Raw genomic sequence first — 25,735 nt, forward strand, 5'->3', positions numbered from 1 at the left:
AGGCTGGAGGCGCGGCACGGCACCGGGACAGGAGGGGACAGAGCCGGGGGGGGACGGGCGGAGGAGGCGCCGGGCTGCGCGGGGGGGCGGCGGGCCGGGACCCCGCTGCCCCTCGCCGGGACCCTCCGAGCTGCTCGCCGCAGCAGCCCCCCCGGCAGCTGGGCTGGTGCTTGCGGTCAGAGCATCTTTGATTTCCTCCTAGTTGGGCTTCTTTTTTTTTTTTTTTCTTTCCTTTTTTTTTTTTTTTTTTTTTTTTTTTTTTAGAGACAGGGAGGGGGGTGAAAATTGTGACCCATCCCGGCGGTTTTTTTCCTCTCTGATTCTTCTTGGGTTTTTTTTTTCCTCCCCCATCTGCTCTTTTCCCACTTCCCCTCCGCCAACCAGCCCCCTCCTTTCCTCTTAAAAAAAAAAAGGCAGGGAAGGGGGGGGGGGGAGGGGGAAATGTATAGTCAGGGCTTCCCAAATGCGCGCCCCCGACCTGGTGCCAAGCGCGCCCCCTTCATTTGTTCCCCTTCTTGAAGCTCATTTTCATGACGTGGAAAAGCCTGATCCAGGGCAACAACAGCACACACACAGACACACACACCCGCACACCCGCACACGCACACTCACGCACACACCCAACACCCGCACCCGCACGGCCCGGGCAGCGCAGCCCGAGCTCCGCCGCGCCCCAGCCCTGCCGCTCCGCTGCCGGGGCCCGGGAAGGCGGCGGCGGCGGCGCTGGAGCCTGCAGCAGCCCCTCTCCTCCCTCCTCCATTGAGTGTGCCAAACAGCAGCTCTGCATCCTAAAGAAGATCATTGAGGGGCTCATTGCATTCCCAGCACGTCTCAGGCTTGCTTCTTTTTTTTTTTTTTTTTTTTTTTTTTTTTTTTTTCCTTTTGCCTCAGCTTCAGCAGGAGTAGAGAGAGAGGGAGAGAGAGAGACACAGAGAGGGAGAGGCAGAGAGAAACCAGCAATCTTTAAACTCGAGCTTTTTTTTTTCCCCTTAGCCTCTTTTTTTTGTAAAGATGTGCTAAAATCTCTCCTGCAAACCGGTAAGTACAACCTTTCTGGATCCTTTTGTTTCCGCCTAGGGTCAAAGACACCCCCTCTTCCAAAAAGAAGATATAATAATCCTCTTTATTTATTTTTTTATTTTTTTATTACAGCCTTTGCAGAAGAGAAAGAACTTAAGTGGCTAATATTTTGCAAAGGAGACAGAGAGACTGATACTGCAATGTAGCTCTCATCTCTCTCCCTTCTTCCCAATTAGATGCTGGTTTTAATTGCAGAGGGTATTTCTCTTTTCATGCTTTCAACCATCTCCTCTTTCCCACAGGGGAGGGTTTCATTTGCAAGTTGATCCTAAGGATTTCTGTTCCTCTGGCATTTCTCTCCCCTAAATGCATCTTTCTGCTCTCAAGTTTGCGGATGGAGGGCAAAATTTTCTAGTTCTTACACGAGGAAGGCAAAAAGGACCTTTTCTATTGAAAGATTAAGACTAAAAGCAACGATCGCTCTGAATAATTCTAATGGGCATTTCAGTGATTCAAGGAAGGCTGCATCACCGCCGTTATTATTACCATCCTTAGCATTTCTCTGTGCCCGTACATTTAAAATATCTGGTGAAAGGAAGGGTGAAACCATATGTTGAAGGAGCTGCATCTCATTAGTACAGTATTATTTTCATCCGATTGGAGAAGAATGGTGTCCTCATTCGGAAACGTATATAGTAGGATAGATAATTTGTCGGCTGGTAAGTGTCAAGGTATTTTTTTTCTTCCACTTTCAGCTTTTTAACCGGGTCTCCTGCTTGGTCCTGGGGGCACAAAATACCCTAATCCAAGGCAGGCTGAGTGTTTCAATCCTAGGTGCCTCTTCAGCTGTCACTTCCCTTTAGATCTGCTGATCGCATGGGCATGTGCTTTAGAAAGATTAATCATCTCTAAATGCTTTAATCAGCTAAAATGACTAATATGTGGTATGTATTTATCTGATAATATACCAGTTGCATTAATTCATCGGTGCATTTGAAACGGGAAGCTTTTCTTTTAAATCGGGGTTGTTAACTATTTACTGTTTTAAAGATATTGTGGGGATTTGTGAAGGGAACCGTTTTGCCAGGGACATCAGCAAACCTTGCACATTCCTGTGAACTTGCGTATGGAATATATCGAGCTGGGAGGGAGAGGGATTCAGGGACTGGGATTCAATAACTTTGGGAGTTTGCATGTATGAAAGATGTAGTGCGACACCAGAGAAATCTGCCCACTGGTTATTTCCCCCCCTCCCCGTAGTTAATGCGGGCTACGATGGCTACAAAGCTCAAATTGCGAACAAGTATGAAATACCTGTACTTCTAAACACCGGTCCGACAGTGGAAAACATGTAAAGACGCAACACGTTCAGCCTGTGTGCTCATGTTGCTGTGTGGGTCTGCATGTGCTGTCCTCTTTATAGGTGGCATTTACCAAAGGGGGGGGGGGGGCGGGGGGGACAGGGGAGGCTGATATCGCGTGATTAAACCTTCTAACATCTCTTAAGTATAAATCAGGGCAAGGCTCACCCATCCGACACCCCTAGAGTTGGCTGTGAACGTCTGCCCAACAATTGCTGAACTTTCCAGGAGCCTAACAGAAGTCTAGCAGGTAGGGGCTTAGTGACAAGAGCGGGGCAGGACGGAAATACTGAAATGTGCATTTTTCTTCCCATTGCAGTTTGGTAAACAGCAACAAATGATGAAACCTTCCACGGCAGAGACGCTTCATAAAGGAAGGATGTTGTGGATAATTCTTCTAAGCACAATTGCTCTAGCATGGACTACACCAATTCCCTTGATAGAGGACTCGGAGGAACTCGATGAGCCCTGCTTTGATCCATGTTACTGTGAAGTGAAAGAGAGCCTTTTCCATATACATTGTGACAACAAAGGATTTATAAATATTAGTCAGATAACAGAGTCGTGGTCGAGACCTTTTAAACTTTATCTGCAGAGGAATTCCATGAGGAAATTGTACACCAACAGTTTTCTTCACTTGAACAATGCTGTGTCTATTAACCTTGGGAACAATGCACTGCAGGACATTCAGACGGGGGCTTTTAACGGGCTCCGAGTCCTGAAGAGGTTGTATTTGCACGAAAACAAATTGGACATTTTCAGAAACGACACTTTCCTGGGTTTGGAAAGTCTGGAATATCTGCAGGCAGATTACAATGTCATCAAACGGATTGAAAGCGGGGCATTTCGAAACCTAAGCAAATTGAGGGTCCTTATCCTAAATGACAATCTTATCCCCATGCTTCCCACCAATTTATTTAAGTCTGTGTCCTTAACCCACTTGGACTTGCGCGGGAACCGGCTAAAAGTCCTTTCGTACCGTGGGATGTTGGACCATATTGGCCGGAGCCTGATGGAGATCCAGCTGGAGGAGAACCCGTGGAACTGTACGTGTGAGATCGTGCAGCTGAAGAGCTGGCTGGAGCGCATCCCCTACACCGCCCTGGTGGGGGACATCACCTGCGAGACCCCCTTCCACTTCCATGGGAAGGACCTGCGGGAGATCAAGAGAAGTAAGCTCTGCCCCATGCTGTCCGACTCGGAGGTGGAAGCCAGCCTGGGCATCCCCCAGCTGTCGTCCAGCAAGGAGAACGCGTGGCCTACGAAGCCTTCCTCCATGCTGTCCTCCTTCCATTTCACCGCTTCCTCTGTTGAGTACAAAACGTCCAACAAGCAGCCCAAGCCCACCAAGCAGCCCCGGGCGCCTCGCCCCCCCCCGACGTCCCGCGGCCTGTACCCCGGGCCCAACCAGCCGCCGGTGGCTGCCTACCAGACCCGGCCCCCCATCCCCATCATCTGCCCGACCGGCTGCTCTTGCAGTTTGCACATCAATGACCTGGGCCTGACGGTCAACTGCAAGGAGCGCGGGTTCCACAACATCTCCGAGCTCCTGCCCAGGCCCTTGAACGCCAAGAAGCTGTACCTGAGCGGGAATTTGATCCAGAAAATCTACCGCTCCGATTTCTGGAATTTTTCCTCCTTGGATCTCTTGCACCTGGGGAACAACCGCATCTCCTACGTGCAGGACGGGGCTTTTATCAACCTGCCGAATCTCAAGAGCCTCTACCTGAACGGCAACGACATCGAGCGGCTCACCCCGGGCATGTTCCGGGGCCTGCAGAGTTTGCATTATCTGTACTTCGAGTACAACCTGATCAGGGAAATCCAGCCGGCAGCCTTCAGCCTCATGCCCAACCTGAAGCTCCTCTTCCTCAACGACAACCTGCTCCGCACCCTGCCCACCGACGCCTTCGCCGGCACCTCCCTGGCCCGCCTCAACCTGCGCAACAACCACTTCTTGGCGCTGCCGGTGGCCGGGGTGCTGGAGCACCTCCACGCCATCGTCCAGATCGACCTGAAGCTCAACCCCTGGGACTGCACCTGCGAGCTGGTGCCGCTCAAGCAGTGGCTGGAGGCGCTCAGCTCCGTCAGCGTGGTGGGCGAGGTGCTGTGCGCCAGCCCCGAGCCCCTGGCGCGCCGCGACCTGCGCTCCCTGGAGCTGGCGGCGCTCTGCCCCGCCGCCCTGCGCCCCGCCGCCGCCGCCGCCTCGCCCCCCGCCGCCCCGCCGCCGCCCGCCGCCACCGGCGCCGCCGCCTACGAGCTGCCGCCGCCCGCCGCCGCCGTGCCGCTCTCCGTCCTCATCCTCAGCCTGCTCGTCCTCTTCTTCTCCGCCGTGCTGGTGGCCGCCGGGCTCTTCGCCTTCGTGCTGCGCCGCCGCCGGCGGAAGCTGCCGTTCCGCGGCCCGCGGGCGGAGGCGGCCGACCTGGGCGGGGTGCCGCTGCGCTGCCCGCGGCTCTTCGAGGAGGGCGGCGGCGGCGGCGGCGGCGGCGGCGGCGGCGGCGGAGGGGAGCGCTCCCCGGAGAAGGCGCCCCCGGCGGGCCACGTCTACGACTACATCCCGCACCCGGTGACCCAGATGTGCAACAACCCCATTTACAAGCCGCGGGAGGAGGAGGAGGAGGTGGCGGGCGGCGGCGGGGAGGCGGCCGAGCTGCTGCGGGGCGGCGGCGAGCGCTTCGCCCACGCCGCCGCCGCCGCCGCCGCCGCCGCCGCCGGCGGGCAGGAGCCGGGCACCAACTACCGCACCTTGCTGGAGAAGGAGCAGGAGTGGAGCCTGGCCGTGTCCAGCTCGCAGCTCAACACCATCGTGGCCGTGCACCCCCAGCACCCCGCGGGCGGCGGGCTGGCGGCGGGCGGCGGCGGGCTGGCGGCGGCGGGGGGCGGCCCGCGGGACCGCGACCGCCCGCCGCCCTGCGCCGTAGGGTTCGTGGACTGCCTGTACGGCACCGTGCCCAAGCTGAAGGAACTGCACGTCCACCCCCCTGGCATGCAATACCCGGACCTCCAGCAGGACGCCAGGCTCAAAGAAACCCTCCTCTTCGCGGCCGGCAAGGGCTTCTCAGACCACCAAACCCCCACAAGCGAATACCTCGAGTTAAGGGCCAAACTCCAAACCAAGCCGGATTACCTCGAAGTCCTGGAGAAGACCACGTACCGGTTCTGACCGCCGCCCCGCCGCCCGCCCCGGCACCGCCGCATGCGAGTAGAGGATACAGCTGTGTGCTCTCCCCCGCCAGATGTGCGCGCCGCGGGGAAGGGCCGTTCTCAGATCATTAATCGATGAAGTGCCTTCGCAGACTTTTGCCAGCAGATGTTAATCAATCATTATTTTTTATACTGAAACTGAGACTTTGACTGTGCCATGTCTAAGGTATATAATTATTATTATTATTATTATCGGGGATCTTTGTATTGATCCTGATTAAGTAAATTCTATGTGTGTCTCTCTTTTTTTCTTCGTTGTTTTTTTGTTTTTGGTTTTTTTTTTACTTTTCCTTTACTGTTGGTTTTATTCTTCGTTTTATTGTTTGTTTCTGGTGTTTCGGTTGTTTGGTTGGTTTTTTCGCTTTTCTTTTCCGTTGCAGTAAACTTTCTTTATATTTTCCCTTGGAGGGGAGGGGGAGGGAAGATGGCATTTTGTGGCTTGCTTTCTTCTTGCCCATCATGGCACAGATTCTGTACATTTATTTAAAAAAAATGCAAAGAAGCAAACGAGCGCAGTTTGCTGCATGCCTGGAAACTGCAAGAGGGAAGGGAGGGGAGGTTCTTGCTCGAATGTCTCACTTTTGTCTCTCTCCCTCCCTCGCACGCACACTCACCCTCGCCCTCACCCTCACCGCCACCCTCGCCGCCAGCCCGGCCCCGCCGCGCAGCGCCCGGTGGCCGCGGGGTGCCGGTGGCCGCGGGGGGGGGGGATCCCGTGGGCTGGGGGAAGCCAGCCGGAGCCGAGCAGCCCCGAGGTTGTAAGCACGTGGCGCACACACCTAGGGGATGCTCGTCATGACGCCATGGTTTTTTGGAGGACATCCTCACTTTCCTAATAAAAGCAACATGCAAGTATACAGGAAAAAAAAAAAAAAAAAAAAAAGAAAAAGAAAAAGAAAAAAAAAAGCTACTGGGCACCTATCACTAACAGCTTTGTAGGAAGCACTTTTAATGTTTTCTCTCATACACACATACACACACACACACAGACACAAAGGTACAACAATGTGCATATATTTATTCTGTAATTTCAAGTGAATATAAATTGTAAAGGTAATGTTTAATCATTGTACAGTGATGCGTCTGGTATAGCTTTCCTAATAAAACGTTTTGAAAAAAATGCATATATATATATATATACACCCCCATATATATATATATATCGGAATACAAAGCTTGAACCTGAAACTTCAGCTTCCCCCTACTGAGGTTTTCTTCCTCCACCTTAACCTTGAAAGCTATTTTACTAATAACAACAGTTCGGTGCACTGTGATGTTAACAGAGAAAACCCCTGTACAGCTTCTCTTGCCAAGATACCACCCGAGACTTGTAAAAATCCGATTTACAATGCGTGTTCCCCGCTGCGCGGTACTGACGGCCGTTCCCCCGGAGTTAACAGTCGGCAGCAAAATTGAGACCGTCCTGGCGTGGCGTTCCTGGCTGTCCTGCCCCGGTAGCAGAGGAAGGCACTGCTGCGGGTGTTCCTCCTCCTCGCACTCGCAGTAAATGCGAAGCGAGCGGTCCGAGGTGGGGCGAGGGGCGGGGGGGAGGGGGGGGGGATGTTGGAATTGAAGCGCAGTTCAGATTTTGGGAAAAGGTGAAGCCGTCTGGAAAAGGATCCCAACGGCTCGGGTCAAGCCGGCCCCCCTCCCCGCAGCCGGGGCGGCGCCGCTCCTGCCGTGTGCTCCCCGCTGAGACCGGGCCGAGACCAAAGACGATCGGATTTCCCATCCCCGGGAAGGTCCCGGTTGGTATCTTGTCCCCGTTGTGGTACCTCGGGCCCCGGGCCGGGGCAGGCGGCGGCGAGCTGCTCCGTGCGGCCGCCAGGTGGCGCCGCTGCCCCAGCGCTGGCGGCCGCGGCGGGGCGGGAGCGCGGGGGGACCCGGGCGGCTCCGCTCCCGCTCCGGTCCCGCTCCCGCTCCCGGCCCGCTGAATGTACCCCCCGGGGTGTCTCACACCGGGGTCGCGAAGAGGAGAGCCCGTAGCCGGGCGCCTGTGCCACCGAGGCGCTACCCTAAGGACCTACTGAGTTTTATAAGGAAATATCCAATATATCTACAAATAATCATTTGTCTTAACGGAATGGCGGTCACGGTAATTTATCCAGGTGAACTGCGTTAGTTTTTTGCTCCCTAGTGCGTTAAAAAGGTATTCCCCCAGGGCATTTCTCCTGGATATTGTCAGGGGACTGAGGACCCCTGACTGCTGGGGTACAGAGCGTGGTGTCCCCCCCGGACCCAGCTGTCCCTCCTTCCTCCAGGGGAACAACCTGGTTTCACCCAGCACAATCATTTTCATGGAGCTAAACCCATGAATACTTGTTTTCACCCCGAGTGTCGCTATTTATAGCTTCAGCGGGTCCACTTGTCGCAGGCTTTTTTTGTCAGGTCGTCTTGGAGAGGCAGCTGGGTGGGACAGAAGTCGGGTCCCAGCCCTGGTGGTAGCTGTTTGTGTCTGGAGATGGACAGGCAGCTCCCAATAGCTGTAATTCTGGCATCTGCTCCATAGTATTAGTAAAAATATCATGCATTTGAATTTCCCAGATTCCTCTGTTGAGTTGATAGCATTTTGTTACTACTGCCTTCAGCTGTAATCTGTTGGGATTTGTTCATTTGCCTTTTTTTTTTTTTTTTTTTTTTTTTATGGCTAGCAGAAGAGCATGCACGTGTTAAAAGTAACAAACATCAGAGTGCAAAGGCCAGATCCTTCTTATGATAATCGTAATAATCACATTGATAAGACTACATGCAAGTAGTGCGTAGAGCTGTATCAGTTTGGTTAAAGTACAACCCCTAGTGAGAGTGGTGCTGTATACATTTGGCAATGTCACCAAACCCCCAGGTGTTCATACTTGTATCCAAATATAGTAAAGCCAGTTGCAAATAATGTTTATATTTTAATTAAACTGCAGAAAGGCAAGAGAATTTCAACATAACTATAGGTAGTAACCTCACCCGCAAATGGTGAAGAAATCTATTTATTCAGTGGAAATAAATTTGTTCTATGAGAATGGAATTTTGTATTAAAAGAGATAATTTTTGGCTTACGTTGAGTTATTTTTCTTTCCTTGTGTAGGAAACTTCCTTTTCCTTGTGTACTGAAATCATTTGGGGATGATTCGCTCTGGAAGTGTTGACAATGTTTAACTGTGATAACTAATGTGTGTTATGATGACTTTGAGTTTGCTATTTCATTGCCTGAGCTGAGGCTGAGTGGGTGGTAGTGTTACTTGCCACTGCAGGAAACAAAAGTGGATCCATCATCTCTGATCTGTGGTGGGTGACTCTTTACGTGCTTCGACCTGGGTTACTCCTAATGAACAGGGAGCATTAATGAAAATTATACCATTATCAGCGGTATTATTGGTAGCATTCATGATATTGGGAAGGAATCAAATAAAGTCAAATGATCTGCATTTACATTAGAGCTGTTTGATGGGATGCTATTTTAAATAAATAAATATATTTTTAGCTTATTTTGTTGTTGTACAACAAGTACCGGCTATGGGCTTCAGCAGTTCAGATTGTGGTGGTGCTCAGAACCTGGCAGTCAATCTTTCATCACTTTGGTTTTATTCACTCATTGACTAAATTGAAATTCTTCCCACAGGTGGAAAAGAAAAAAAAAGGCCAGGTAAGTCCCGGTGATAGCTGAGAACAGCTGCCTACAGGGAACCAGAATGGGTAACAATGGTGCCCAGTTATCAGTGCTCTTTTGTATTTCCTGGATATTGTCATTGATGTCACCATCTTATTCTACCTGCGTTAAAAGATTTGTTTAAGACTTCTGATTGCTTCATGGATCTCTTAACTGTCTCAATAGTGAGAGAAAGGTGTTAATTTTTATGGTATGAAGAATAATCTGACTTCTGGAAAGAGATCCGTCTCTGAATGTCTGTTGCAGCAAGCCAGGACCGTACTGCTCTAGTCGGGCAACTGTTACAGACAGGTCATTTCTTACGAGGTTCAGTGAATGTGGGTGAAGATGTGATAGCTCAAGATTTTGTCAGAGTCCTTTCCAGACAAAGCCGCTTTTGAGCATGACATCACAGGTCATTTGGTTTCAAGCTAGAAATGCACACTTATGTGCAACCTGTGTTCTCTGCTGTAAACTTTTACAGCAGCAGGACAGAAAGGTCTCTACAAAATGTCCGTGGGCAACACTCTACGTTTCTGAAGCACTAATGTGTGCAAGCAGGAATGTGTGAGTGCTATGCTCCTTCTGCTTTGTGCTAGTACCTACTCCACATGAACTGTTCACACGAATAAGGCATGAGGAATTGGCTTTAGGTATGATGGAAATGTTCACATTAAAAAAAAGTGTGTAGAATTTGGCTGTAAGTTTGGAAGTTCATTGCTTAGCTACGTCACTCAACCAAAGAGCATGACTTCTGGCAACGCTCCAACCACTTAGGTGTGAGCTTGTTCCAGAACTGCACTTCTTCCAAAGGCGTTAGCTTTTGCAGGGTGGATTTATGTAATCAGAAATCAGGCTGCTGCACATTGTATGTTCCTATTTTCTGAGTTTTTCAAGACTCGATTCTAAATCTGATTTCCTCGTAACTGAGTTTCACAGTGGATTTATGTATGGGTTATACAGTACAATGCACTTGTTTCCATGGGAGAAGTGAAGAGTAAATTCACCCAATATGTAGTTTCACAACTTCTTTGTGCTAACAACAGCTCTTTGTACAAAATTGTGCTGTTTTTTAAAATATATTGTAATACTGATGTGAGTGGAAATGCATTTTTTTCCCAATACTTGAAAAAAATCTGTTTTATTTGGACAATAGTGTAGCTATGCCCCAATTTGAAGCCTGTTTGAGCTAGTGGAATTGGAATGCCCATGGAACCAACGCTTTGTGTGGGTTTGTACTGGAAGACCTAATTCTGCTCCCTTGAAGCCAGTGCTGAAATACCACATTACTGCTCAGTTTTACTCAACAGACTTGAATGAAGAGCAAAGTCTGGTCTCAGAAAATTACAAGTATTAAGTGGACTCAAGTATTTTCAGACAGGTGCTCCACGTGACTGTTTCAGAATAAGATGAGTAACAGTACAGAGAAAATGGTTTTGCCATCAATTTAGTAATTTTTCTGATAGATGTCATTCACAAATTAACCAAACAAGACAGTATTTGCATAAAAAAAGAAATATGAGCACCTATCAGCAGATTCAAGAAACATGGAAACTGGTACCAGAGTTTAGAGCTCATGTCATAGGTAACCAACCAGCCAACAAGATTATTAATGTAACAGTTGCAAATTATTTTGAAATACTTTATCACTGTTACCTTTTTCTTTAAAATCCAGAATATGAACAGGTACTGACAACTGTGTTTCTTTTATTTTTTAATGTTTTTTGCTCTATCCTTATAGTTTCCCACTTTTAAGATGACATACTTGTATATGCAGTTTTGTTTGGGTTGCTGGAGGAGCTGGGGGGGGTGCTGATGGAAGCGTTAGCTTTGCTGCATACAGTGTTCCCCAGAAGGCTGCTGGGGTGAAACTAGCAGGTTATCTTTGATCACTGTGAAAGTACGTGGAAACACTCCCCTGTGGTGGCATTTCTTCTGTTAAACTGGTCGATATTGTGGTGGGTTTCAGAAGTGTCAGGTGGGTCATTTTTGCGGAAAAACGGTGTGAAAAGGCTCGAAGGAATGGAGCCACTGGCATTGCTATAGGAATTCCCTGTCCCACGGTCGTACGGGCTAGTCTCTGTGGAGTGGATGTTGCATCAGCTTCTATATTTTTGAATGTCAAGGGTGTTAATCTTAAGTGTGGGGTTACTTTTAGACATTATGAAGATGTATGTATATGCAATACTAAGATGCTGGGTGCCTTAAAGAGAATAGATAATAATTAATAGAGGGCGTAGCACAATATAAAATATTAATAACTCAGTTCATATGTCATATACTAAATCTTTAATGTCCGTTTACTTTTCTTAACATCTTTATTTTTCTACTAGAATTTTCTAAATCTCTCAAGAATATCCTGTATAGTCTATGAATTCTGAAGAAATATTTTAGGTTAGCCAAGGGTTGACCCTCTCTGTATTTGGGAATTCAAACAAATACCACTAAAGGTGGAGGAATATTCCTGGCTGTGGCATGTGGCATGTTGTTGTAGCACTGTGCCAGTAAGGGACGTTCTCTGTAGTGGTGAGATTTTGCAGTAGGGCTTGAATAATTTCAAGCAGGAGTTCCTGAATTGTGATAAATCACTATTGGACTGGCAGAGATCTGAGATGAGCTACTGCTTCTGCTGCCATCCCTCTGTTGATGGTGGGACCTGATACCATTGCTGGTGGGGACTCCTGTAACAGTAATTCTAAAAAACCCCAAAGAAACTAACAAACAAAAGCAGAAGAAAGGTTTGGGAGTCTTTGTCCTACAAGGACCCTCTCATCTGAAGTTAATGACCTTCCCCAAATGTTAAAGGGACATTAGGATACCGATAATGGGAAAATGTGGGTGGGGGTTTCTTGCTTTCCTGAGCTTTACTTTGCTTTTCTGGTGACAGTGACTGGTTTGCATGTTAAAGAACTGTAGGAATGTATGTGTTAATATTTTTTCAGATCATACTTTTTCAAAACAAAGTCAATCTATCACAACAGTAGATATGTTAAACTGACATGAGTCTTCTAGAAAGCTATGTGAACCTTTGGTTTTGTACTTGGTCTTTAAGTTACTATCTATCTGTGTGTGTGTGTATATATATATATATATAATGTCCATTTTATGAATAACCCTTGAACCAAAGTGTGTCGTTGAACTCTGGAGGCTTCGGATTTGCAAATTATGGCTAATTATTGTTGTTTTGTTGTTGTTGTTGTTCCATGATTATTTGGTTTGATTTTATTCCGAGTATGACTGGAGACAGGAAAACATTTCAGTGTGAAAATTCTCACCAGACAACACTTTTTAATTGGACTTTCAAATTTAATTCTTTCTTCTCTTTTCTTTGGAGAACTGAAGGAGCTATGGTCCAAAGAGTGTAGGAATTGCCACTCAGGCTTCAGGTTGAAATGTGTTCACTCTGCTGTGTCCACTTGTTCCTGAGAGTGCCCAGGACAGTCTGACTCAAAGGAAGGTGTAAGAAATTCCCATTACTGAGGTCACAGGGTCAGATGTGGCCAGCTGATCTGTTCCACCATTAGCTCTCACCCTGAGCAATCGGGTAGCTGGGGTACTACACCACTGGAGGTACCCATCCTGTGTGCACAGGGAGCAGGCAAGTGCTGAGCACTCAGAAACATCAAGTTGCAGTTTTTCAGTGAAAAATGAACTTTAAAAAAACTGGACATCAGTAATGGATGCTGGCCATTTAGAAGTTTGTCTCTATGTTCTTTAGAAAACTCATCCAGAGTTTCTCTGGTGCTGTTAAACTGCCCTGCAAGGGCACATCTGATCAGTCTTGGTCAAAGCACTGCTGAAAGAGATGTATAGCCAATGCATTCTTCTTAATTAGAGAGCATCGTTTCTTGTGGCATCACTTCTGTTATGTTTTCTTGCAGTGACCCCAAACCCTGGCTGCTTTGGAAAGTGGATAGTATTGGCAAGCAAAGAAATATGGCAAGTAAAGGTATTTTTTAGATCCAGTTTGTGTTAGTGTTTTCTTCAAAGAAAGGGCAAGTCATAGCTGTTGGCTCCTTGTTCTGCAGGCCCCACTGAGAATAAGTAAAGGCAGCGATTCAGGCAAAGAGTCAGTCATCGTTCAATTTGCATTTAATTCTCTCTCTTTTATACCAACAAAGTAAGAAATGTGAATGTATCTAATTTATATCTATAAATATATAGCTATTCCTCCTGTGAGCAGTGAGGGGCCATGATACTACAGCCAGTGATGATGATGGAAGGAATGCCATTGGCATCTCTGGGAGATGGGTTGAGCGGTGGCAAGTGGGAACTGTGCCAAGGCTAGTAATGCGAACGGCACCTGAAAGTCAAGCGTCTCACTGCATTAGAGACAGCTCATAACAACACGCAATTCTCTTTGAAACCTCTCTTTTTAGAGCAGGTAAACAAATATCTTACAGAATCCTCTGTTACCTGCGTTTGGCCCAAGTTCTCAACCAGCCTCCAGATTGTTGGCATTCTCAGCATTGCTTTTACCTATCTGCATGCACAGATATTCATTTGGCTGACAAGAAGTTATAGCACATCAGTTTGCACATTAACCATGTGCATGAAATGGAGACCAATTGAAAATACGGTTATCTTTGTTGGGTTTTTCTATAGAGTGGTGTTTTGCACCTCAAGACTTCATTCTGTAAGATGTGTCGACTGGATTGCCTACCTGTAACTCAGCTTTGTAAGCAGCCTCCTGAGGTTAGCCGTGGTGGTATTACATGCCTTGTGCTTTGCCAGCCCCTACAAGCCAGCCAAAGTCTGTTAAAGCCTTCAGAGCACAAAACACTGATCAGATGGATCTCTAACAGGTATGCATCAGGGATAAAGTGGAGATGTTCCATTTGCAACAACCTAAAATTAGTTGCTATTCAGTCAAAACAGTAGTAACTGCCTCCGATGTTGTCACTTCTACTGGAACAGGGCAGCTAATGTGTGTAATGGAAGTGTTGGTACTAAGTATGTACAGTATATACATATATACCGTGTGTCTATATATGTGTGCATACGTGTATGTGCTAGCATGTTAAAGCGTCAAAGTTGATTTTGGGAAAGTTCTGAGAGATTCAGGTATGCGGCTTGCTTTGGACTGTTATTAACAAGATGGGCATTTTGGTTATGAAGCTAAAAATAGCTACATTAAGACCTACTTTCTCAATGTAGGTCAGTGGAGGCACTTCTCAGACATATTAGCATTTTGGACACTTAATCTTAGCAGCATATTGCATCTCCTCGAATAGGTTAGTAGAGACAATGCAGGAGAAACTGCTGCATCTCGAGTCATTCAGAAAGGTTGCCAAGTTTCTCAGGAATAAGAATGGCAGAATAATGAGTATTATATTTAATTCAGGATGGAAAGGCAACCGTGGGGAGTTCAGCAGAGGCAACTCAGATCGTCTTGGCTCCGTGGGGGAGGAAGAATTTATAACTATAGCTAGCTAAAAAGAAGCAAGCTGTGTGTGCATTTGTGTGTATATATATATATATTTATATATATGTATATGCAAATCTGTGTATGTGTATATAACACTGCGTGTATATATGTATCTATGTATATGCCTACAATGTATAATATATGTATCTATAGATATGTATACATTTATATAAATTTATATTTCTCTATATAAATAGTCATGCAACTATGGGAAATCACATTTCAACAGTGTGTCCTTTCCTTTAAAACCCCACAACAAGCTGCATCCATTAATATCGTACTGGCATAAATGTCTTCAGTTATCTTTTCTACGTAGAAAGGACCATTGCTTTGTGGTTGAGCACAAGCCTAGAAGGTTTTTACTCTTCCAGCAGACTCTGAGTAGGTGATTAGCTACTCCACAGCTGTTCTACATTTGTTAAATATAAGTGGTGGCCAAAATGACTCAGGGCTGGTTTAAAAAGCAAAGGAAGAGAGTTGTTTGTTGGTTGTGTTTTGGAAAGCTCTGTTATGCTCACAGAGGTCTGATGGTGGAATAGCCATGCTGGTAACTAGCATAAGTTTGTTGCTGTTAGTGTCCCAGCTACTGCTAATGGCTTCTGAATGGAGGAAAAAAAGATGAATTTCCTGCTCTAAAGTAAGTTATCTGAATTCTGATTACTTTCACTCGGTGATGTATGGATTTCCATTTAGGGTTAGGATGTTAGGCTGTAAATCAAGAATCTTAGTTCAGTGAACATCTAGTTCAAGATGTGTCTTTTATGTTATAACTGATTTTAAGTAATTTCACTTCATTATCAGAACAAGCTATACCTTGGTTCACGATAAGCTCAAAGAATTTCTCAGCTGGAAACCCATTCATATCAGGATGAATTTTGCACTTGGCTTTGGTGAGGTTGAATCAGACCAGAGTGTTTCATTGAGTGCTGACATTAAAACAATCTTGTAGTTGTGCAAATATTAACTAAAACTGTAATTTTGTAATAAAAGCAAGCCTAAAAATGACTTACTAGTTATGTATTCTATGCTTGTAACATCTTTCTATTGGTAAGACCTTTACACAGTTGCTGGGTATCGGCAAGGGTTTGGATTTTGGGCTGCTGATTATTTCTCCAAGTTTTGCCCCTGATTTGAGCTGGAACCAGCTCAGCCCCTGGAAGAATGCACCACAGTATGCTGCAGTTCAAAGGGAAAGCTGCAACGTAATGATCTTCATCAGCATCCCCTAAGCTCCCCACCCTGAATGATTTTTGACAGCTGAATTGCCGCATGTGTTGTGCTGGAACACATGTAGCTCATGGTAAGGTGGATTTGTCATGATTTTTGGCTCCTGTGCTGATTGCGTGCGGGGACAGGTGCCCCATGCTCGGGGCTGGTGCTGCTGCAGAGGAACATCTTCCTGCCTCCAACACCGAGCGGTCCTACGCCGTCATGGCTATTAGAGCAGTGAGGATCTGTCATACTGCCAGTCTACAATCATTAGCAAATGGTAATGTGATTAGAAAAGAAAAGGGGGAAGAGTGGATTTTCTTTCCAAGTCCTTTGCTTCCTTTAAGGCACAAGGCAAACAAACATGAAATAATCACAGAAATCAAAATAAATACCCAGTGGTTTAAAACATAGGATATTGAATGAAACATTTCTTTTAAGCTTCTTGATTACGCTTTGCCTTATTATTTCATCTGGAGGAAATAAGCACCTTGTGGGAAAGTGCTTCCCAATCCTTTTTGCATAAATGTTACAGTGAAACTTTCGGTGATACATAGCTCTCTGTTCAAGAAAATAGGTCATTTCCATACAAATGTCATATTTTATGCAGAAAATATGCTGAATTCATATACTATCTTCTAGTTAAAGCAATCCTTTTGCTGTTTCTGTGATTTCAGCATATTTTCCTGAATGAAGACAACCAGAAGGGGAGCAGGAAAAAAGGTTATTTTTCAATTAACTCATGCAGGCCTAATGTCAGGTGAACTACTTGAAAACGGTGTCTCTGGGGCACGCAGAGGAACATCATCCTCAAATGGCTAACTTTTTTTTTTTTCAGCCAGAAGCATGAGAATTTGAGCAGAGTGTATTACAAAGCTCAGAGGGCCACTGCTTTGCTGAGCATCTGGAGACTTTGGGAACTAAGTTTTTCTGATGTCACTTGTTAAAGAAGATGCTTAGATGTCCATATCTTTGGGGAAGCAGCCATTCATACAGGAAGCCCACAGACTGAAGCCAGTAAAGGAATGAGGAATTTTGCAAATCTCATACTCTGCAGCAATCTTCCTCGCAGGATGAATTTCATCTATAATGAACCTGGGCTACACACACTATTGCTCTAAAGAAACAATAAACCAGCCCTGCTTTCTAAATAGCTGAATTTTGCCATGCCACTTTAGGAAAGGAATAGTGTGGTTTGAGGATCAGACATACAAAATCATGTTATTGCTATAGATAGACATCCACATAAATTACATGACCTAAAGCATGTAGGTGCCTAAGGCTCCACTGGCGTGAATCATTGCAGCTCTGTTGCTCTCAGTACAGCAGTGCTTGTATCCCTGTGCTGGTGAGATGACTCAAAGATGTTTGATACCCGCTGGTGTAGCAGTTTCTCTGGAGGGCTTTCCATGTAGCCAGTAGTATTTTGTTAAGTAAGTATAAAAATAAATAAGCCCAGCTTCTCATCTAGTGTGAGCTGGCGTCAGCCCAGCAAAGTGCTTAGGCTGCTCGGTGCTGGTGGGGAGCTTGACCCTGCATGTGGCAGTCTTCTCCCTTTTTACCCAGCTGGTTATTTTCTTACTGTGGGACTGCAAAGAGCTGAAGCTGTTGAGATGGGATCATCTTTGGCAGCATCAGTATCGCCTGACCTGTGGATGGGCTGTTCACTCACAAGGAGAACAGCCTTGACCCAGGCTCCTATCCAACTTCTGCACAAGCTTCTATGACCACCTAAAGCCTGCTTCTGCCCTTGTGTGTTGGGGGGATAAGAAACATAAACACCACGCCCCCCCCCCCCCCCCAAGAAAACACAAATTCCCCCTGAAAATCTCCCTTTGCCAAATCCTGTTTCAACCAATCCTTAAAGTAACTGTGAAGTGAAAAGAACTATAGAATATGCAGTAAACTTACAGGAATTGGGCTCCCACAACTCATGTGAAAACAAGATGTCTCAAAGGCCAGCCACAAAGAATAATTATCTGTTGTAAAGCGCTTAATGACTGAACAGCTTTGGAGCTGAGTACTGATGTTAACAAAAAAGAACAACAAAAAAAGCACAACCTTAGATGCAGCTTTTCGGCTGCGCTCACGAAGCCGCAGTTGTGCTGGTTATAAAGGAAGGCAACGAGCAGAGAAAGCAGCCATCAGGGAAGCTGTGGCGGTTTTATGCCCAGGACAGCACAAAGATACTCTCCTTATGACTATTACCGACTTTAGATAGGAGTGTCTGCTTATTCTTTCATGGTGTCCCTCCTGAGCCGTGAGGCCCTCCCTTGCTGTTCAGCCTCTCCCCAGGTGTTGCTCTCCCTGTCCATGGAGGTTGTGTTTGCAGAAGGGGTGTAATCCTGGAGAGCACAGTCTTCTGCTCAAAACGCCGCCCTGAATCAGCAAAGCTTGGCTCAAATGCAGCAGCGAGCGTTGGCTCATGCGTAAGCAGGTGGTAAGTGCCTTCCTGAAAAGGGACCTGAGATCTCACTGCTTTACTGCTAAAGGATGTGTTAAACTCCTATAAAAGAAAACTGTATAAAAAAAAATAATTCACAGTAATAATAATGATAAAGCTCTATATAACACGTTTTCGTTAACAAATAAGCAGGTACTGACCGCCAAGGTCTTGTCTGGAATATGAGACACCTACCCATTTTTTCTCTGACAGTGTCTTTATTTTTCTTCCTCTTTCCTCTCTAAATCATATTGGTACAGGCTCATCCTACTTTAATGATATGTCATTTGTTTCCCAAGCAGTGTATGGGAAAGTGATCTTAAGAGGTTCATATCTTAAGTACAGCAAGACATTCCCACAGAGAAGTCTATCCCGCCCGTTAATCTTATCTGGAGCTTTGGCTGATTGTGTTGTATCTAAAAGTTTAGATATTTAAAATTAATTAGAATTTAACTGGAACTAAGCTTCTGTTCCCAATTTCCTGTCTCCATGGGGAAGACAGCAAAAAATTCCTATCTCATAAAATTAATATGAGTATAATGTGTATTATTAGATGTCCAGATACTCTATTTAACAGAACGTTGCATATATATAAAAAAATGGAACAAGTACATTACTGGTATTTTTTTATAGTGAAGGGATTTTAAGAATTATGTAAAAATTAAACAAGTTAAATCATTATTATCAAAATAATTATTAACTTATCAAAACACTGAGCTATGGTAATAAATCACTGACAGCTCTGGATATTCAGGTGACAGTGTTAGGCCCTGATGGAAAAGGATCAAGTTCTGAACAGTTAAGATAGTGATGATGATTTTTCACCTCCAAAATTTTCTGCTGAAAAATATCAGCTTTTAATTGGAAAACAAAATCCTAAAACTGGTATTTTTTATTTTTTAATGATTATTTGGTAGCTGAAAAAAAGTGACTCCTTCAATGTTGCTGCAAACCAAAATCTTTTCAACATTGCTTTCATCTTAAGAGAACACATTTTTCAGCTTAAGAAAACTCCTTTTTGAAGCATAGAGAAGCTTTCTGAAAATAATACTAATCTAGAAGAAAACTTTTTAAACAAGACTTTCTACCAATAAAGTGGGGTTTTTTTCCCCTCTTTTATTACAAATAATATGCTTTTATGTGATTTAGTTTGTGTAAATTTTGTTTGTAGGAAAAAAATAGTATCTTTAATCTTGCTGGTATTATGGAGGAAAAAACACTCAGGCACATGAAAGTTTTGTTACCTGTGCTCAAAAACTGTCTATCTGTATCAATTTTTGTAATAAAAGACATTACATGTTCTATAATGTCAGTAATTGGCTGCTTCAGGAAGAGATAAAGCTGGATAATAAATGAACAAAGTATCAGAGGAAAGACTAACAGAAGGACTGCTGGCAAAGGGCTTAAAGTTCCAGAACTGGGCTTCCATTGTCAACGAGTGTGGGTGTAATGAACAGGGGCTTGTGATTGCTTAATTCTTTTGAATTAATAACAGACAATTTACTCACTTCTTTTATTATGTTATTGCATGAGTTTGTAACCTTTGTTGCTGTCCACCTTGTTATCATTAAAAGTAATAGTTGTGGGAAAATGAAAGAGTGGCAATAGTAGAACCTTGAGAAAGCTGCCATTACTTTGCTTTTCCAGTGATTTGCAACACTAAAACCAAATGTTACGCTGCGTATATCAAAATTAATGAAGTAACAGTAAAATTGAATGACAATTACCAAGAGGAGAGGAGGAAAAAACTCCAAACGTGTTCCTTTAGTTGGCATGCCAGCTTTCAGTTGTGTATGGGCCGGTCTTTGACTGCTGGCAATGGTCAACACCAGAAGTAGGATGTTTTTTCTGAAGTTTTCCTCTTTTACAGATCCTTTTTTTCCTCACAGAAAGATTGTCACTCTGATATCAGAAGAATAGTCTCAATGACCTTTTTTTTTTGTAGGTTTTGTGCAGCATCTATAGTCCTGAATAATATAACGGTCCTTGAAGGAGTGCATGCAAATAGATTTTCATCTGTTTATTTGTGCATGAATCATAAAGCATCATACAGGCTGAAAATCTGTCCATAGGACAGGTATGGCAGCATAATATACATCTATAAATGAACACTTGCTGGCAAAGCCATGGGTCTTAGTCTCCTCAAATTAAGCACTGCAAAGACAGCATGAGCAGTACCCTCTTGCAGGTGTGGGTAAACATTAAAAGAATGAACATTATTAAGCTGTTAATGCATTGAATTCCTTTCTTACCTTCATTATTGGCTGATTTTCAGTACCTATAATTACTGTGCTTGGAGTGGGCAGATCTCTTCAGATTTGCCTGTTTCTTTTCACAGCTAAATCGGGACACAAGAAAAACTTAAAGTGAGGATTCTCTGAAAAAAAGTTTTCCAAGTTGCCTGGTGCTGTGCAGGGCTGGGTGGAGGGAGCCCAAACAGGGAAATGTGCTACTGGAGATAAACAGGGGTTGGGGAAAAAAAAGCTGCCAGCCCTGAAACCTTCCAGATGAAAAGTTGCTTGTGTTTTGGACTAGCTTCTAGTTCTTAATGTTGCAGCTCCTCGTGGGAAGTAAAGAAAACTCAAATATCCAGAAATCTCAAACTCTCGAGCTCTGCAACTGATACTCAGTAAGACTGGCGCCTCTCAAATTCCATATAACCTTCTAGCTCTATAATGTTTAGGACAATTTACATTTGAATTGGATATTGTGTGAGCATGATAACATTTAAAGGTTTAAATGTTTCTGTGACAATTCACATGTTAGGATTGACATTATTTGGGGATGATAAGGAGTCAGTTGTCAAGCATGAACCAGCTCTGTGTTTATTTACAGGTAAGTACTAGTGAAGGCAATCATAACTTCAAATATATCCTTCTTAAAAGCAATGTCTATTGCCATATCCGATATGGTATCTGATTATCCCTCATGCAAAAATAGCAGTATTATTTTTTACAGTGACTGTCATAAATAACACTGCATGTTTTAGTAGCATAAGCTCAAGAAAGCTTAGAAAGCCAATTCATGGGCCCCTGGATTCATAGCAGGTACCCATGTCCAGTGTCTGAGTAAATAAATGCATGACTCGCCCAGCATGGAATTAATCCCTTGGCGTCATGGTTTTTGTGTAGGAAGTATTCTCGGGGTTTGAAAGTGTTGGCTTTTGTGATTGTGCTTGAAGAATATTGCTTCTGATGGAGCATAGCTGTTTTTGTTTAGTTTTGACTGAATATTGTGACATTGTTCATTTAAGCAATATCCCAAACCTCCCGCAGCTGGTTACCATTCACTGTGGTGGACTTTGATTCAGGCGCTGGCTGATTGCTGTTGTATGACGCTCCTGGGCACAGAATGCATTTGATAGAGGTGTAAATTCACTGGTTATCTTGAAATGAAACTGCTGAGTTTAAGATGCAATCTACATTTGTAAAGTGAAATTTCCATCAGATGGGGGGGGGGGGATACATCCATGCCTGTGATCTGACAGGTGAGGAAGTCCCTGGAATTTTTCCCACGTTCTTAATGATTTCAGAGGATCGGGCCCCAGCTAAATCAACCACAATATTAATTTAGAATTGTATATCTTTATAGCCTTAGTTTATTACAATGTAAACACCACAAAAATCCTTAAATCTAGTGAGTGGAAGCACCCAAAGCATAAATCAATAGAGAAGAGTCTGACGCTGGGAACATAAAGCTGGACGGAGGATGACAGTCCCTGATTAAACAATATACTGCAGACTGAGCGGACAGGCATGAGGCGAGTAGAGAAGACACAGCTCTGCTTGTGTCGGGTGATTTGTTGAATTCTGAAAGAGGGAGAAACCAGTAAAGTGTAGAGTCATTGCAGACAGCAGCTGGAGCTGGGCCAAAGAATAGAAGAGCTCTCTGCGTCACTCAGGGTCACCGAAATGAGCACATTGACTTGATTACTAAAATTTTTAGCACTGTAGTTCAGACCTGGAGGATAAACAAGGTTTGTTTATTGGTTAGGAGGTAGAATCTGGCTTCTTCAGGGAGAAATTAGTAATATTTTAAGCCTTTTAAGTTCTCTTCTGCTTGAGTGATTGGTAACTGAAAGCCGACAGCCAACTGGTGGTCCATGCAATGCTGGTGGCTACTTACATTTAATTCCTTAGCTCTGAAATCACTAGATGTCTTCTTAAGCTGAGTGGCCCAAATCAGGTATTTTTGAAAACTACAAACCAAAGTTTCTACTCCTTTTTTTTTTTTATTTGAGTAAACACCCTTGAAAACTTTTTTTTTTTTTTCCAATGGAACTGAAAAGAGCAAGTACTTCTACAACGCTTCTTGAGTAGGAAAGTGGAAGCCAAGTGCAGGCTCTTAAAGACTAGCCCCTCTTGTATGCAATTAAAAGAAAAAAGAAGTAATGATTACTATCTATTCCAAAACCTTCACAGTACCCTGGATATGCACATAGCAGAGCAATAAAAGAAGTCTGCAGTTTATTATGTTTGAGAGAGAGGCTACATCCAAAATCCTCAAACGGGTTTTTCAGAGAAGGCTATTAATTACTTTTTGTGTCAATAACAAGTTGTTTTTTGAATAAAAAATATTTAATCTAGGGGAAGTACTGAAGTGGATTAAATACAGGCTCAGGAATCAGAGGAAAAGAGAAACTGCTACTACAAAGAGAAGTTCTGAAAAAGAAATGCATTAGCACATTTCTATTAATTATGTGGCCTTTTTTAAACTCAGACGAGATGTAGTATATCTTTGGGCATGAACCTGGCTGATGGCCTCCTTTCGGAGAAAGGCAGAGAAAAAAAACACATTCAAAGTGATGTGTATAGATTGGATTTGGTGCTTCTAAGCTATTACCAGGTGCTTTGCAAAGAAGGCTAAAGTAATGGGCTGACAACATAAAACTAGGATCAGAAGCCAAAATTTTTAAATATAACTATAGTTTTGGGGGAAGGCAGTGACTAGGCTTTATGATGGGCAGCTTGGTACATGTTTCTCTTTATCCAGTCTCTAAAGATCTTGTGAAATGAGACATATTGTCACAAGTCATGACAGTCAGTTTTGAAAACTGTGATTAGACGTTACATCTATTTTGGTTATATATAATGGCTGAAATGTGGAGGACTGGGTGTGTTCAGGAGAGATGTTACTTGTGGAAAATCACATTCCGTTCCTGATGGATACTGTTACCAGAATAGCAAGCGTAGACAACATCAGAAATTGCTGCAATGATTTTTCCATAATTACTTAAAAAAAGGATACACAAGTGCTTGCTATTGACCGGATGAAGTGAGCGAGGATCTGGCAACTGGGACCTCCTGCCTCCCTCCCAGCTCTTGATACTGATTTGCTGTATGGATTTAGATAAATCCTTTAATATTGCTTTTGTAGTTTACCTCTCTGTAGAATGCTTATCTCTGTACCATGGAGGCATGGTGGAAATATACAGTGCTGCTGTCTGTCTTGAGAAATATTTATAATATATTATAGACTGAGCTAAATGTTTGCAATGAAATCCCCAAATAAACAAACTCTAGACTTGTTGTGCACTTGCTGAAAGGTTAGCACCAGGGAAGAGCTGGGCAATACCTTTATCAAAAGCGGCACTGGTGCAGTCACATACAGGTATTTTCACTTTCAGCTGACCTTTTAAACACATCTTATGTGGCATGGGAAATAAATATTACCATTGCTGGGCACTGGCACAGCTTTATAAAGAGGAGATTCCCAGCGGACCTCAGGAAACATCAGAAACTGTAGGATCAGATGTTGAGTTTCTATAGGTTCATATGAGTGTAATTTAAAGCAGAATTTACCTACAATGTTTTTTTCTGAAATTAAAAAAATAGCATTTTAATTCTGGTTTAGGATTGAAATTGATTCCTGTGGTTTCTACAGTTCAGGCTGTGTAGATGAAGCTCTTTACTATGCACAATGCCTTACGTAGAGAATTTCATCCTGCAGTGGTTAGTGTCCCACGTTACCTTGATACACAAATACACCCTGAAAGAAAAGATCAAGCTCTTGCTTAGCGCTCCTGTTTGGGTTTAAGGAGGCAGTCAGAGAGAATGCTGAGACCAGTCTCTGAATCTGGTGAAAAATTTCCCTGGATGGAGATGTCTTCATATTTACCAGTGTATGAGGTATGTCCACATTTTCATTTGATTAATTAGCTTCGATTACCTGGAGCTGCTTCTGAGGAGCTTTAATGGAGTTTTATGGATATTATTTTATCTAGACAGAGCTCTTAGAATTTATTGTAACAAAAGTGTTAAAACAATCTTATTGTAGTGTTTTACCTTGAGTGCCTTTTTAGAAACAGGAAGAGGTTGGCAGTTTGCAAAGAATCCATGGACCCTGGTCCCCAGTAATTGACGTAGCTCCTTATCAGTGCACCTCATTGTCAGTAGTCTCAGCATCCTCAGATAAGTAACCTTAGCCCACTGTCATGTTTATTATGACACTACGTATTTCACATTAAATGTTATTTACTGTAATGCTGCACATAAACGACTAACAGTGTTATTGGGAACTGTCCTTTGTATGCCGTATGTCAAATATAGATGCAGATCACATTTATGACTCAAAGCACATGCAATGTAGATTCATAAATTATATAAGAAACAACACAAAGTAATGAGAGACATGTCATGTTTAGTTTCTCATTTCAGAGGCAGCAGTATGGCATGGAAGATTTATTTACCATCCCAGCCACTGGCTTCCTTGTATCAATAGCTCATTGCTTTGCTTTAAGTCTGCAAATAGGAATAGAGATGTTTTGCAAGATGGAAAACAGTAAGACAGCAGCTTGGCCCAAGCTGGGGTGAGGTACTTGAATTTTGGAGATCTAGGTCTCAGCCTGCATCAGCTACTTGGGAAAATCCTGCAGCTTTTGCATGCCTCTTGCTCTTCATCTATAGAACGCTGCTAACACCTTTTTTAAAGCAAAAATCAGTGTATGGAAAGTGTAACATAAAAGCTGGGAATCAGTCACATCTGCTCTAAAGAGGACACACTGGTCCCCAAGAGCCAGATAAATACTGTGGACCTGACTACCACCACAGAGCAGAGGTACAGAAATAGGGAGTGGGGACACAGTGGCCAGAGCGGCTCTGCAGAAATGCTGGGAAATCAAAGAATCATTTAGGTTGGAAAAGGCCTTTGAGATCATAAAGTCCAACTGTTAACCCAGGACTGCTAAGTCCACCATGTCCCCAAGCATGGCATCTATGTGGGTTTTTTAAACACCTCCAGGGATGGTGGCTCCACTACCTCCCTGGGCAGCCTGTTCTGATGCTTCACCACCCTTTCTGTGGGGAAAAATGTCTCCCAATATCCAACCTACACCTCCCCTGGTGGAATTTGAGACACTTTCCTCTGGTCCTGTTGCTAGTTATCTGGGAGAAGATACTGACCCCCACCTGCCTACGGCCTCCTTCCAGGCAGCT

General features: G+C 44.2%; 1 protein-coding gene across 5 annotated transcripts; it reads left to right on the forward strand.

Moving 5' to 3' along the window:
• The first annotated feature begins 374 nt into the window (after positions 1–374).
• Positions 375–15,655, forward strand: SLITRK3 (SLIT and NTRK like family member 3). 5 transcript variants are annotated; one of them, XR_008734514.1, is made up of 3 exons: positions 375–5,751; positions 13,104–13,171; positions 13,828–15,655. XR_008734514.1 is itself a non-coding variant. In XM_055723998.1 (2 exons), the coding sequence occupies exon 2, from the start codon at positions 2,719–2,721 to the stop codon at positions 5,542–5,544; it is 2,826 nt and encodes a 941-aa protein (XP_055579973.1). In that variant the 5' UTR covers positions 375–1,739; positions 2,701–2,718; the 3' UTR covers positions 5,545–6,773. The 5 variants fall into 5 exon arrangements, 3 of the variants coding, with proteins under 3 accessions (XP_055579973.1, XP_055579972.1, XP_055579974.1); XR_008734513.1 differs by having other exon boundaries at positions 13,104–15,655; XM_055723998.1 differs by lacking the exons at positions 13,104–13,171; positions 13,828–15,655 and having other exon boundaries at positions 375–1,739; positions 2,701–6,773.
• Positions 15,656–25,735: the final 10,080 nt, after the last annotated feature.

This window comes from Falco cherrug, chromosome 11, assembly GCF_023634085.1.
Source record: "Falco cherrug isolate bFalChe1 chromosome 11, bFalChe1.pri, whole genome shotgun sequence".
Lineage (NCBI taxonomy): Eukaryota > Metazoa > Chordata > Aves > Falconiformes > Falconidae > Falco > Falco cherrug.